Source organism: Vigna radiata, chromosome 1 (assembly GCF_000741045.1).
Source record: "Vigna radiata var. radiata cultivar VC1973A chromosome 1, Vradiata_ver6, whole genome shotgun sequence".
NCBI classification, from domain to species: domain Eukaryota; kingdom Viridiplantae; phylum Streptophyta; class Magnoliopsida; order Fabales; family Fabaceae; genus Vigna; species Vigna radiata.
This window is the reverse complement of record NC_028351.1, coordinates 7,048,780-7,063,458: the sequence shown is the minus strand read 5'-3', so window position 1 is coordinate 7,063,458 and position 14,679 is coordinate 7,048,780. Positions and strand designations below refer to the sequence as shown.

Sequence of the window (14,679 nt, the reverse complement as noted above, 5' to 3'; positions counted from 1 at the left end):
ACTTTTACTCTAATTCAAAATCTAATTGATAATTAATTATAATTTTTATTTATAATAATGACTATTTTAAAGATTAATAGTTCTTAATTTATAAATTAATATCTAAATTAATCACTAGTAATTAATTATTTTTTATTTTTAAAATTAATTATTATTTAAAGATTTTTGTGGTGATATAATTAAATGCTTATGTTATTCATTAGAGTTTAAATGTCTTGATCAATCTTATAACTTAATATTTACATCACGGTATCTCTTTTATAACTATTTTTACATATTGAATATGATAACCTTACACATTAATTACTCTTACATTATTCAAATTCACAATGTATAATTAATGATTTATAATTTATCATTAATCACGTGAATATGATCATCATAGCTTATGTAATCTTTATCACTTAACAAGATGTGTTTGAATTTACAACGTTTTTTATGTAATTCAAAATAATATTTTATATGCAATCTATAATTCAAGTTTAAAAACTTTGTAAGTTTTATAAGTAATTTGTAATTTAAACTTAAAAACTTTAATGATTTAAAAATAATTTATTGATTACTTGACCACTTCTCTTCATCCTTTATTTATAATATATTAGTTTGAAAATAGAAAAGTTAAACTCTAAAACAGAATAATAAAGCTCAATCATAATTATGTAAAAAGAGTTATTACCATTTAATCTTAATTTATTTAATATGATTTTTAAATTAATTAGTGAAAATATTAATAAAATAAAATACCCTACATAATAAGTTATAATTATATGAAAAATGTTAATATTTAAATTATCATAAATGGAAATAATATCTAAATTTTTCTTTCCTGCATCTGGTTCCTGCTGATTATGTTCTTGCAGAGGCTACGGGCTTCAATACTTCTTTCAGAAAGATAAAGCCTTTCGCTTTCTCTCTCTCTCTCTCCTTCTCCTTCTCTGTTTAGTTTATCCATCACTGAACATTCTTTCTTTCATCAGCCTCAATCAATCCAACTTCAGATTCTTTTCTTTCTAATGATCCAAGTTTTCCACTTTTTCTATTGTTTTGTGGCAATGAGGTGGTTCTCAATTCCTTCGCTATCTGAGATCGTAAAAAATGTGTCGATTTCAAGCTAGCCCATATGTCAAAGTTGAGATTTTTATGCGGTTAGAGGTAGGTCACTTGGGTTTTGTTCGGTGCAGCTTGTTGGGGTCACCTCTGATTCAATGTCGGTCTGATTGAATGCCCGTCTTATTCATTTGTTTGTATGAATTTAGGAGGGCGATGATAATAGATGAGATTGTTCAAGTGAAATCGAAATTGTGCGTGTTTGCTTTCTCTCAAAATTGAAATAGTTAAACACTCTTTTTGTGATGCACCCCTCGTGGTTTATTTATCCTCAATTTGCATTTTTGATTATGTTAGTTAGTGATACCTTGATCTTTTAGAAATTACAGCACCTTTGAAATGCTTCACAGATTAACTTATGAACTTCAATTCTGTGGCAACGTTCTCATCCGACTTCTCAAAAAGATAAAGATGAGACGAATTAAATTTTTTTTAATGGAAGAAGTCTAGTTCATTTTTTTTTCTTGAAGTGTTTATTAGAATTTTGTTCTCCGTTGTAAGAATTGTTTGTAGTGTGAAAGTGTGACCACTTTGTTCCAACTGAAATATCTTTAAATCATGCAGATGAGGTTGGATAGGTTGAGCGATTTTGGGTTGGTACTTGGTAGTTTGGTTTCATAGTTTTGAGGATTCAATTTGGTGGGACTTCTTTACTGGTAAACTTTATGTGTCAGTAAAGACAATAACTTTAAGATCGATTGATATGGATATCTTCTTTTCCAGTCCCTATAAGATCGTGAGGTGAAAACTGATGGCTGTAGGCGGCAAAACCAGAAATATGTTTGAAGGTTTGGTAAAAGAAGGGTCATTTAAATGGTTGCTTGGCAAGAAAAGTTACTTTGATGAAGAATTGGAAGAGATGGAACGTTCTCCTTCTGCTGGGAAGAATTTTATACGAGAGCTCTCTCCTGTTGCAAACCTAGTTGTTCGTAGATGCTCAAAGTAAGTGTGGTTCTGTACATATTAGCTTGTTTACTCGGGAATTATTGCTTCATAATCCTTTTCAAAATTCAGTTATGTTAGATTTTCTGAGTATTAGGTAGCATTGGACCTTCCCCTGTTTTTTGTTTGACAGAAATTGATTGGAAATTCAACTGTAATGCAGAATCCTTAGGACCTCTTCAATTGATCTTCAGGAGAGCTTCAATCAGGAGGCTTCTGATTCTATAAAGCATCCATCACGATATGCGAGGAATTTATTGGAATATTGCTGTTTCAAGGCACTTTTCCTGACTACACAAATGGCTGGTCATCTCTTTGATAAAACATTCCGGCGTTTGACATTCGACATGATGTTGGCTTGGGAAGTCCCTGCAGCTGACAGCCAACCTTTAACCAGTGTATGTTTTTCAGACTACTCAAATGCCCTTTTTGCTGTTAAGACTGGTGGGCCTTATACAATAAAATGCGGAACATGGATCAAAGAAATGAATAACTAGAATTCTTAAGTGAATAATATATTTCTTTCTTTGTTAGTTATCTCTGTTCATTTCTATGGATGAACAGAAATTATACTCAAAATATCTTCTTTGGTCTTCTCTGAACTTGGTAGTTTGTGAGTTTCCATTGTTATATGCATACAAATAGATATAATTATTAAGTTTATGTCCTCTTATTGATCTATATCTGTCTCTTATATATTGACGGGTTAGTTTGTGGTATCTTTGATCTATAGTATGCATACAAATAGATATACATACTATAGGTTAGTTTGTGTTATCTTTGGTAATTTGGTCTTTCTGAATATTGACGGGTGTCAAACATTCTAGAAGGTTGACGAGGAGGTATCAGTTGGTTTAGAAGCTTTCTGTCGAATAGCCCCTTCAATTCCTATCATTGCTGATGTCATCATCAGTGAAAATCTTTTTGAGGCGCTGAGTTCATCAACTGATGGTCGCCTTCAGTTCCCCATCTATGACAAGTACCTCAGTGGCTTAGAAAGGTTTGAAATTATACCTTGAAAGTTAAAAATATAATGTATCTTTTTCTTTTGTCTGGTATTCCTTTGACTTCCAAGTTTCATTTATACTAGCCATTTTTCCTGCTTTTGGTGTATGGGCATGTTTGATTCTTTTTTTCTCATTTCCTTTCTTCATTTTTTTTGGGGCAGGGCATAGGACATATTTGTCAGTAGGAATGTTGACAAATACTCTTTCACACATGATTCATAGTTTAAAAGGAAATTGACTGGATATATAGCTGCGTAGATCGGTTATCAACCCTTACCCTAGTTTTATAAAATTCTGTTTAGCTAGTGTTAGACCTAGCAATATGGGCTTTATTTCTTTAAAATATAAACTCCTATAATTAGCTTCTATAGCAGCTCTGTTTTTTTGGGCTTTTGTTCACCAAAAAACTACTTTTATTTTTTAAGAGCTTTGTTAAATTGTTTTTTTGGCTTAATTTCTGCTTCTAAGGAGAAGAGAAGCGCAAAAATGTTGGCTGAGATGCTACCCTGGCTCTAAAAAGGATGAAGACATTTTAGGTTTTAGTGCGTGAAAGAGAAATTTTCGGGCAAAATTTAGACACAATTTTTACTTCGAGTATTATAGTTTAAGTGTTATGAATTGTTTAAGTTCCTTCTAATTGTTCTTAAGTTTTTGAAGTGGTCAGTGGAATCCCTCCCATCCCATCTATTTTCTGCAATGATTATCCTATGCATTTATAAGAGAATGAAACTGTGGGAGGATTGACTTACAAGAATATAGATAGTACTGCTCAGTTTTACTTATACTTGTTGAAGTTTCAGGTAAATTTTTCTGAAACAATTTAGTGGAATCCCTTCTATCTATTCTTTGCAATGATTATCCTATGAATTTATAAGAGAATGAAACTGTGGGAGGATTGGCTTACAAGAATATAGACAGTACTGCTCTTTACTTATATAGGTCAGAGGTAAGGCTTTGTATAGTTATGATCGAAGGCATGACATCTCTGCAATTACCCCTTCTACTTTGGCTACTCTACTAGTAGCTATATGCACTTAGTCGGGAAGACTTTCCAAATCACACAAGAATATACTACATAAATCAGCAAATTTTAGTAAGGCATCTTTGTTTTGCAAGTCCCCCTTCTATTTCTTGTTCTTTTCATCCTATTTAATAAAATATGAAATTTCTTTCCCATTCTCATTTCTTGGTTCCTATCAACTTTAATAGCATAGATATCATCGAAAAAAAATCATTAAAATTTTTAGTTTTACTTAAAATCAAGTGGAGTTTTTCAGAAGTAGTTTTGGAGAAATTTATGGACCCTTAGATTTTATGTTTGTGCCAACAGCACTCGGAAGATGATGTTAGAGTAGTTGGTAGTTAGAGATAGTTCCTGGTTAAAGTTGTAGAGGCAGGGAATTAGGTTAAACGCATAAATAGAAGGAGGGGATAGAGGCGTGGCATTCTGCTTGGTCATCATTTGAGAACTGGGCTTTAGCTCTATTTTTGAAAGGGAATATCCTTAGGAGAATTTTTAAGTAGCTTCTTTGTTTATAATTCAATAAAGATTACTAAATTATTTTTTTCGCGTCTTTATATTTCTTTCTCTGAAAACTGAGCAGCCACTTCTAGGTTCCTTAACAACAGGAAAAGGGTTAGTGCAGTTTTATTGTATCGTTTAACATCGGGAAAAGGTGATGGTGTTGTTTAAAGAATCAAGAGAGTCATGCTTACTATTTGAGAAAGCCTTTCTCCCCTATTAGCACATGAACACCTTATTAAGTTTGTAATGAAAATTTAGGCTAGTGTATGCACATAATTGTGATGGTTATTCTGACTCCGGCTTGTGGACTGAAGTCCAGGTTCATTGCTTCTAATCACACACCAAAATGATTCAATAACATTCAGTTTAATTTTTTATTTTATATTTTTTAATTTCAGAGAGGGAGCTTCTGTATTTATCTCGTCAGTCTCTGATGCAACAGTCTGTTGTTTTCTTGCATTATTTAGTATGTGATCAGTGGTATGCACAATTATTTTTTTTTTTGCATAAATTATTTAATTTTTAATTTTATTTTAACAGAGCTATAAGAAAAATGAAGAGCAATTCAGAGTCGTCTCTCTTGGCTGCTGTAAGATCCTCTAGAGAAGAGAAGATTCTCGAGGTTGATGGAACAGTCACAACACAGCCAGTTCTTGAGCATGTAGGAATATCGACCTGGCCTGGTAAGTGTGGGAAAAGGATAAATTTATTAGCAATGTTTCTTAAGCACATGCCCCACCAATTTATTATATATTCTTAGTGATGAAGTAGGAGTATACATTGTTTATTCTTAACTTTTCTCTTTGGGACATGATGCAGGAAGGTTAATCCTGACAGATCATGCACTTCATTTCGAAGCACTTCGTGTTGTATCATACGATAAACCAAAAAGATATGACTTGTCAGAAGATCTTAAACAGGTTGTTAAACCTGAGTTGACTGGACCATGGGGTACTCGACTTTTTGACAAGGCAGTCTTCTATAGTTCATCGTCCCTGTAAGTAATTTAACAATTATAACTGCTGAAAATTTATCTTGTTATTAACTTTCAAAAGTACTTCTCTTGTAGATCAGAACCTGTTATACTAGAGTTTCCAGAACTTAAAGGCCATGCACGTCGTGATTATTGGTTAGCTATCATCCACGAGGTTCTGTATGTTCACAAATTCATAAGCAAATATGGAATTAAAGGGGTTGCACGGGATGAAGTGCTTTGGAAGGCTGTTTTAGGAATTTTGCGTTTACAAGCTATTCAGGATATTAGTTCCCCGATTTCTGTACAGAATGACGCTCTTCTCATGTTTAATTTATGTGATCAGCTTCCAGGTGGAGACTTGGTATTAGAAACCCTTGCAAATATGGCAAACAGAAGAGAGTCAGATCGTGAGAATGATTTCAAGGATGGTGGTGGAATGCGTTCTATCTCAGCCTTGGACATGGTTTCTAACTTAGGATTTGTATTTGGAACAAGTTCAAACAACTCAAATGAAAGCAGGATTGCTGTGGGTGAAATATCTGTTGGAGAAATGACTGAATTGGAAATAGCGATTAAAGAATCTAAGAACAATCATAAAAAGGTTATATCTGCACAAGCCACAGTTGATGGTGTTAAAGTTGACGGTATTGACACTAATTTAGCTGTCATGAAGGTACTATTTTAGTATGCTCTTTATAACCCTTTAGTCAAACTGTTATGCATTGTAGAATGATAAATTTTAGAATAGTTAACCTGGCTTAAGTATTATCCTGTTCTGATACTTATAATTTCATCTACTTTCAGGAGTTACTTTTTCCTATAAATGAACTTTGGAAGTCTCTTCAAGCTTTGGCATATTGGGATGATCTAAGGAAGTCTTCAGGGTTTTGTTTGTTTTTCAGTTACATCATTTACAGGTAAAACTTCTTTAAATCAATGAATATTCTGTTGATCTGTTTTTTGTCAATAGGCAGGAGATAGAAAATATATTTTTTATGAAATTGTTATAGAAATTTGAGAAGTTATTTTCAGGGGGAAATTCTGGATGATTTGCTATGGGATACTATTGTAATAATAAATGGTGTTGAGAATAACTCAATAAACATTGAATACGAATAACTCAATAAGCATTGAACAAGAATTCTTTCTTGGGTTTGTTTTACACCATATTTGGACTCCACTTAGGTAGAACTAAGACCAGCAAAACTTTTCCTACCAAGTATCAACATTGAATAAGCATGTATGTAGCTTGGTAAGAATTCATAGATTCTGAAGTTATATGTTTGGTTTGTTGAAATTGTAGGCCGTTAATGTAGAGGGGGGAAGAGTAATAGAGATTGAATAATTTGAAATTGTTGTTGATCTGGACTGATGCAATTTGATGTAATATAGAAGACAGCACCAGCGTCTAATTATATATTAATCTTGGGTTCCTTGTGAAAACCCATGCTAAGAGATCATGTAAAAATATTTTGATACATTAATGGTATTACAAAATGTTTTCTTGATATTTTAACATGATTCATATGAATCATATCTAAGCAATGTTCAATCTATAATTTATAACACAACTGTGATATTCCTTTTAATGATTTTCTCGTAAATTGATCTGGAAACCAATGTTATCTGCCTTACCGGTACACCTCCCCATTTAACATGCCAGGCTCTAACACACCCTTCTCCTCTCTACCTCTTCCCCCGAACTGTCTTCATTGCAATCATAGTGCTACATACGAATTTGGTGTACTCCATTTATCTAGTTCATAATCTTTGGTATGTATTGCCTAGTTAGTATTTTTGTACATGTTTTCATATGAAAAGAACTCATTACAATGATCAAAACTTCCTTTATTTATAACAAAAAGAAGGTGCAAAAATCCTATTCTAGGTGGTGTTCCATTGTACCATTGCCAGCCGAAGATCCGTTGTGGTTGTTAAAGTTGGAGGGTGGAAAAGATTTTGTTATAGGAAGGCATGATACGGTTGTTTGCACCTTCTGAGTTGGCATATTTAGTGATTCATGTGAAAATCCAATTGTATTTGCTGTTTCATTGTTTTGACAATTTAAACATATAAGAAGCACCAAATATTTTATGTGAGTGAAAAACACAGAAATACTGAATACTTCAGAACTTGTTTGATTTTAAAAAAGTTACTTTTCTCTGTTTTATTCAAACAAAATAAGCCCTTCGGTTCTCATTTTCAGCTTTCTTTTTGGTGCTTGTTGTGATGACAGATTTCCCTTGTTTCATTAACTTAGATAATCGGATTATTGCAGGAATTGGCTTGGCTATGCAGCATCACTGATGCTTATGTTATTTGCTGTTTTTATGATAATTACCCGATGGTTTAGCCAAGGTAAGTCAGTTCCTGAAGTTAAAGTAATAGCTCCTCCCCCAATGAATACAATGGAACAGCTTTTGGCCGTTCAGAATGCTGTCTCTCAAGCTGAACAATTCATCCAGGACGGCAACGTAATTTTGCTCAAGCTTCGCGGCCTGTTGCTGTCCATTTTTCCTCAGGTGCTGTCTCATTCTTTCCCTTTTGCTAATATTTAATTCTTAATGAATAATACACACACTGTATACACATTCCTACCATAATTTCTCTTTATGATAAGTTCCTTGATTTAATAAAAAACTGTCTTAAAAGTCATATCTCTGATTGGTTGACAGTGAAAAACTTTTTAAGATGTTATTTTTTCGTATTTCATCCAATATATGATACCAGTTTCATTTATATGGTTATCAGGCCACAGAGAAGTTGGCCTTTTGCCTTCTATCAGCAGCCTTGATTTTGGCTTTCATGCCCTATAAATACATAGTTCTGCTACTCTTCTTGGAGATATTCACAAGATATTCGCCTCTGAGAAAAACTAGCACCGAAAGATTGACTAGGAGATTAAAGGAATGGTGGTTCAGCGTACCAGCAGCTCCTGTTACAATTGAAAGAGATAAAGAGGAAAAGAAGAAAAAATAGATTGATGCATGCATGCATGGTTAAATTTTCTGTGTATATGTTTTTGTTTAATATTGCTTTTCTCTTGTATATAGAGATTTGTGGAAGCAAATTAATTAATTAGAAAATGCAATTACACTTTCCTACGTAAAACTCTTGCATAACATCGGTCAATGCATGAAAAAACACCCACAATAGTGACTAAGTAATTTAGGTTCAAGATCATGGTGTTTTATAGTAATAAGTTGATGGTGTCACGAAATAAACTATATTCGGAGGAGATATCTATACAGTGTAGTGTGCATCCAAAGTTTTTGACAGATTTCATTTTACTTGTAAACATGAATAATTTGTAACAACTAAATAATTTTTTAAGATATATATTTTTCCAATATTTGAAATTGTGTATGATTTCAATAATGATTTGTTGATAGCATAATGACGGGAAAATTCTCACCTCAAAGTTATGTTTATGATATGCCAAAAACAAAATGACAGCTTAGTTTAAACTTATGATTCACAAACTGTGGTCCTCCCAAAATATAAACTTTCGTCTTGACTATTTGTTTATAGTGTCATATGTGCGACTTTCCTAAAAATGATGCTTGTTTGCTTGAAACAAACAAAACAACGTTCGAATAAAACTGTTGGGGCAAGCTATTTTAATTGCTGCCATTGTTTCACGCGTCTTGTTCCTTTATAACTGTGGCCTGTCAATTGTTATGCTCGGACACTTCAATTTTAAACCAAAGAAAAAACTATTCTTTCTTATATTTGATATCCACACAGAAAAATTAGGTGAGATTCTGAAATATTTACAACTCGTGGAAACCACATAAAATATCACCTAATACTTGAGAACATAACTTTTTCGGCTTCATGATTCACATCTTTTACCAAAAGTATACTTGTACACAAATTATAAACACATTTACGTATGAAATGATCCACAAAAGATGTGGAAGTTTTCTGAAGCTGTAAAAAGAAAGGATCATGTCATGGCAAACATATCACATAGAAAGCTATATCTTTCTTTATTATTCTGAATTAAAAATCTATGAAACTGGGTATGAAAGTAACAACTGTAAAAATTCCTGTAGATACAACTTTTCTACAAAAACAAAAACCATTTCATAACTCTTAAAAAAATGAAGTTCTATCCTGAAAAACTAGAACCTTTATTGACTCAAACGAAAAAAAAGGTTAAACTATAATCAGCGATCACGGAACTCTTTCGTTCCTTCCAATGTGGCCGGTGATGGAATATGGGCCCTCAAGTTATGTGAGAAGAACAAAGAATCTGAGTAATTCATCAATGGCGGACTCGAACACACGAACTTTGTGGAGCTGGGCCCCATCATTGTCACGTAAGGGGTCATCGGAGGTTCTATAATCGGTCCCTCCCCTGCCATGAAACAAGAGTTAACTTGGTTTTCTCCCATGCTGCTGCTACAATTATTTTCTTCTGTTATCACCGACGATGCCTCATTTTCCTCGTTTCTCAAAATAATCATAATTTCTCTATCACTTTCCTTGTCTCCCATCACCGCCGCAAGGCTACCACCAGACTCCTGCTTCAAGGGTTGTAGCGGCGGTCGGTTGTCCTCGTCCTCGTCCTCGTCCTCCGAATCCGAACGAGAGAGGCCGGTGAGTTTTTGCACCAATGACATGAAATCCTTAGGTTGAGTGTGGATAACTTTTGGAGAATGTGTGTAAATGATGACAGGGTGACGTTGTTGCTGTGGTCTGTACGATGATGCCGGCATTGCACTGTTAACCAGGGAGGTTGATATTGATGATGAGGATGAAGATGAGGATTGTGGTGATGATTTTTTTATGAAATGAGATTCCTTGCTGATTTTCAAAGGTGGTGGTAGCAATCCATTGTTGTTCTTGTTATTGGTGGAGGTGATTTCTCTCTTTGAATGGAAGTTTGAAGGGCTCATGACTTTTGGTTTTGAAGAAAGATAACAATCGCCGACAAGAGAAACAGAGGTTATGGAATCGGTTATTCAGTTTGCTTTAATCGGATCTGAGGTAAAAATAAAAACAGTGAACAGAAAAATGGAAATGAAATGAAGATTATTGTTCTGTGTGGAGACGACGGAGGCAAAGATTTGGAGAGATGAGTGTGTTTGTATATATAGAGTTTAGGTTTTGCATGGCCCATGCAAAAGCTAGCCAGTGGGATCGTGACAGGTAGGCAATATGAGAATTAGGGATGGGTAGTTTGGGGATTTCCTTAAGATGGAAGAAGTGCTGAGGTGCCGGGAGGAGCGAAATGGCGCGAATGAGTTGATGGGTGAGCTCCACGTGTCACTGTGAGCGGTGTTTTTCATGTCGTGGTGTGGCGGCGCATTCGGAGGAAAAATATAAGGTTGTTCCTTCACAAAACATGAAAATTTCCGAGAATAATGTTTAATAGAAAGAAAATAAAACGTGAAATATAAAAATTCCGAGTTTAATGTTTATTATTAAGCTTAAATACTAATAATTAAAAATGTAATTGAATAATAGGATTATGTAATTTATACTAATATTTTTCAGTCATCTTATGTATTATATAATAAGATTTATTATTAAAAAGGTGAAATTATTAAATAAATTTGCATACAAAAGCATAATAAAATAATATTATCAATGTTAATAAAAAAATAAAATTTTTAAAACTTTTGAATTTAAATAATATTTAATAAAAAATAAAATTGTTAAACCAAGAAAAACTGTTTTCCAATTTATAAAAGTGTCTATAATTATTAATATTTTTTAAAAAAAGTAAATAATTATATTAAAAAATGACAAAAAATAAATAATAAATATGTAAAAAAACAGGGCATCACCATATATTTAAAAATTATGATGTTCATTAAATAAATTACTTTATTATTAAACAATATTATTAATATTAATAATAGAAAATAAAATTATTAAGCCAATTACACATTTATTATTCTTATATATATATATATATATATATATATATATATATATATATATATATATATATATATATATATATATATATATATATATGTAGATTTTTAACATGCGTACACCTGTTTTTCAGTTGGTACGTTTTAACAATGTGTNTACCGGATTATAGTAGACAAAAGTACCCTCATTTATCATGGATTCAAGTTTTAAGGTCAAGGATATTTAAATAATTTTGATTCTCAAAACTAAAAAAAAAAAAAAANAAACCCCCAAACCCTTACTCACCTCTCTCATTCCTCTCAACCCTTTCTCTCTCATCTCTCTCACTCCAACATTTTATATTCCTTCTAACTTAATTTTATGAATGTTTTGTTGTGTTAAACAGTATTTCGAATTAACACTTGTTTACATAACTTAATACTGTGAACCTGTTTAACACAAATAGAAAATTGTCGTTGTTGAATTAAAAAATTGTACCTACTTTTTATGTTAAAATTTGAAATAAAAATGTATAAAGAAGAACAAATTTTCATGTCTTTTAAAACATCACTAATGTCTTGCCATCATATTGGACAAACGGTCGTTTAAGAGGCTTGACGTGGAATGCTGGTATGTTTTTAATTGATGTGACACAAAAAACCTGATTATGAAGTAAAAACCTGGTGGTCGGTCTAGTGCTAGCCCGGTAGTCGGCTATTCAGTCTGGTGGTCAATCATTCACTGTGGTGGTCAGTCACTCAGTCTGGTGGTCGGTCGACCTAGTGGTGTCAATTCAACGAAGAATCCTTTTGTACCATACGGTCGACCACTAGACCAAATGACCGACTACCAGATTGAGTGGCCGACCATCAAACTGAATGACCGACCACCAAGTTTTTATTTCATAATCAGATTTTTATTGTCATGTTAATTAAAAGTATACTATCAACATATTACGTTAAGAAATGATGTTTGTTCAATTTGTGGACAACCTCTATTTTATTTAATTTTACAAAAATAAAAATTCAATTAAGATAAAAAAAAATAACTATTTAAAATTTTGAATGAAAATAGTAACCTACGGAAGACATTAAACCAAAGGCATTCTATTCCCATTTTAATCTGTAGTGGAATTTCTGGGTATTGTTTGTATTTTTAATTCAAAGACGTTGAAATGAATTTTCACAGTGATGAATAATTGTCTTTTTCCTATTATCTGTTCTACTTTTCTGTCACATCTGTACTTTTAGGAGACTATGTCTTCTGTTATACAATTCTCCATTCTCAGGTCAGTTCTCTGGGCTTTAATAATGTCTCTATATAACCTTTTTATCACTTTCTTTTGGGTTCGCTTCAAATAATTAGTAATATGTTTGTAGAATAAAACAAAAACAAAAACTATTTCAAATCTTATTATTACAGTATTTAATGTGAGTTGGGTAGAACATGATCGGTTCGGTCAGTTTAAAAATGGGACAGTAAAGCAATTTACGATAATGGTCAGTAAATTGATCTATCGGATTAAAATAAAATTAATTAACTTTAAGATAAGTTATTATTATTTGAATTGTAATTAGGTTATTATTAATTAAAAATTTATTTCGAATTTTATAAATATAGATTGTAGTATTTAAATACACACACTAATTTCAAATGTTAATTTGACCATTTAAAGTAAGTTATTCTAAAATACTCAATTAGTTAATTTTAACTCATACTTTGTAAGCTTGCTAAACAAGTGCATTACTTCAATTATATTAAGATCTCTCTTCATTGTTGTTTTATAAAAATCTAAAAGTGTTGATCTTTTATTAAAAACAGTATATCACAGAGATAAAATAAAATAAAAATACATTTTCAGAAAAAAGATTATTATGTTTGAATATTAAAATTATTTTGAAAACGGTTGCTGATATTTTTCTTATAATCTAGAATAAGTACGATTAATGGGTCAATATAAGTAGGTGAATATTTAAAATATAATTTTATTTTCAAACATAGTTTGAAAAGTAGTATTTTTTTTATATATATTCATGGAGGCCATTAGTTTTGACCAACTCGCACGCGGCTACACCACATGCATGTAGGTCCCACCACGGGTCCAATTAATTGCAGCCGTTGGATGCTCCAATTGAATTTGATCCAGCCGGCCAAGATCTCACTAACTAAAAAATTGTGACTGGATCCCACCAATCATATTATTATGCTTCTTCGTTTTAAATAAAATTATAATTATTATTAATTGTGAAGTAATTTTGAACTAATAAAAGTATTTAAATATAAAAATGTTGTTTAAATATTATTATTTTTTAAAATATTATTTATATTATCAAATATTTAGTTCAGTTAATTGAATAGAGGGTTTCAATCTTATTTACATTAGAAAATATATAAGTTTAAAAATTTCTAAAAAGCTAAGAAATTGAGGAAGCATAAGAATATATTGACTAAATTGGTAAAGGATTTAATAATTTTAAAATTTACTATTTTTACAACAGGGAATATTTTAATACTAAATCAATCAAAATAGAATAGTTAGAATTAATTATTTGTATTGTTTTTGAGGGTTGTGTTTTGTATTTTATTACGATTTTGTCATAAAAAGTGGTATTTGAAATATTTAATCCTGTCTTAAACTTTAAATGCGGTAGAACAAATATAATATTTATTTTTATTAAATAAATTGCATTAATTATTTCTTAAAAATAATATAAAATTACAAAAATTTATAATATATTTTTTATTTAAGAATTACTATTTTATTTTATACATTGCATTAATATTTTGGACAATGATATTTAGACAACATTTTTTTGACAACATTTGAACATTAATTACGTGTCAATCTGTGATTGGTCGTAAATTACTCCATAATAGTGTTTATGATTATTATTATTGATTAGAGAGTAATTTACGACCAATCACAGATTGACACGTAATTAATGTTCAAATATTGTCAAAAAAATGTTGTCTAAATATCATTATCCTAATATTTTAGAGTGGTTTAAAAAATGACAATGATATTTAACAATATTTTTTGACAATATTTTAACATTACTTATGTTTTATTTTGTTGTTGATTCAAAATTATTCTATAATTAATACTAATAATAAAAAACATTATCATGGATCAAACACAATAATAACACGTAGATGATGTTAAAATATTGTAAAAGAAGATGTTGTTAGATAATCATTATCTTTAATATACTATTTTTCCTAAAACGAGAATTGTAAGCATGTCTAAATAA

At 31.4% G+C, this 14,679-nt stretch overlaps 2 protein-coding genes across 4 annotated transcripts; one reads left to right on the top strand and one right to left on the bottom strand.

Moving 5' to 3' along the window:
* The first annotated feature begins 820 nt into the window (after positions 1–820).
* LOC106773583 lies at positions 821–8,669 on the top strand. Of its 3 annotated transcripts, XM_014660299.2 has the most exons (11): positions 821–1,152; positions 1,672–1,746; positions 1,831–2,049; positions 2,213–2,447; positions 2,877–3,049; positions 5,122–5,264; positions 5,401–5,578; positions 5,651–6,230; positions 6,362–6,474; positions 7,836–8,079; positions 8,309–8,669. In XM_014660299.2, the coding sequence occupies exons 3-11, from the start codon at positions 1,859–1,861 to the stop codon at positions 8,534–8,536; spliced, it is 2,085 nt and encodes a 694-aa protein (XP_014515785.1). In that variant the 5' UTR covers positions 821–1,152; positions 1,672–1,746; positions 1,831–1,858; the 3' UTR covers positions 8,537–8,669. The 3 variants fall into 3 exon arrangements, with proteins under 3 accessions (XP_014515785.1, XP_014515776.1, XP_014515793.1); XM_014660290.2 differs by lacking the exon at positions 1,672–1,746; XM_014660307.2 differs by lacking the exon at positions 1,672–1,746 and having other exon boundaries at positions 2,880–3,049; positions 8,309–8,536.
* A 1,016-nt stretch (positions 8,670–9,685) lies between these two features.
* Positions 9,686–10,632, bottom strand: LOC106756411 (VQ motif-containing protein 20). The gene has a single exon (XM_014638837.2). It carries the CDS (start codon positions 10,459–10,461, stop codon positions 9,730–9,732), a length of 732 nt encoding a protein of 243 aa, XP_014494323.2. The 5' UTR covers positions 10,462–10,632; the 3' UTR covers positions 9,686–9,729.
* Between the last annotated feature and the right edge of the window lie 4,047 nt (positions 10,633–14,679).

What these genes read in the sequence shown, in the direction of transcription:
- LOC106756411 (XM_014638837.2), bottom strand. Translation starts at nt 10,461, where the DNA reads ATGAGCCCTTCAAACTTCCATTCAAAGAGAGAAATCACCTCCACCAAT.
- LOC106773583 (XM_014660290.2), top strand. Translation starts at nt 1,859, where the DNA reads ATGGCTGTAGGCGGCAAAACCAGAAATATGTTTGAAGGTTTGGTAAAA. An exon ending in TTCTATAGTTCATCGTCCCT is followed by an intron (nt 5,579 to 5,650) that starts GTAAGTAATTTA and finishes CTTCTCTTGTAG; the next exon opens with ATCAGAACCTGTTATACTAG. An exon ending in TTCAGTTACATCATTTACAG is followed by an intron (nt 6,475 to 7,835) that starts GTAAAACTTCTT and finishes GGATTATTGCAG; the next exon opens with GAATTGGCTTGGCTATGCAG.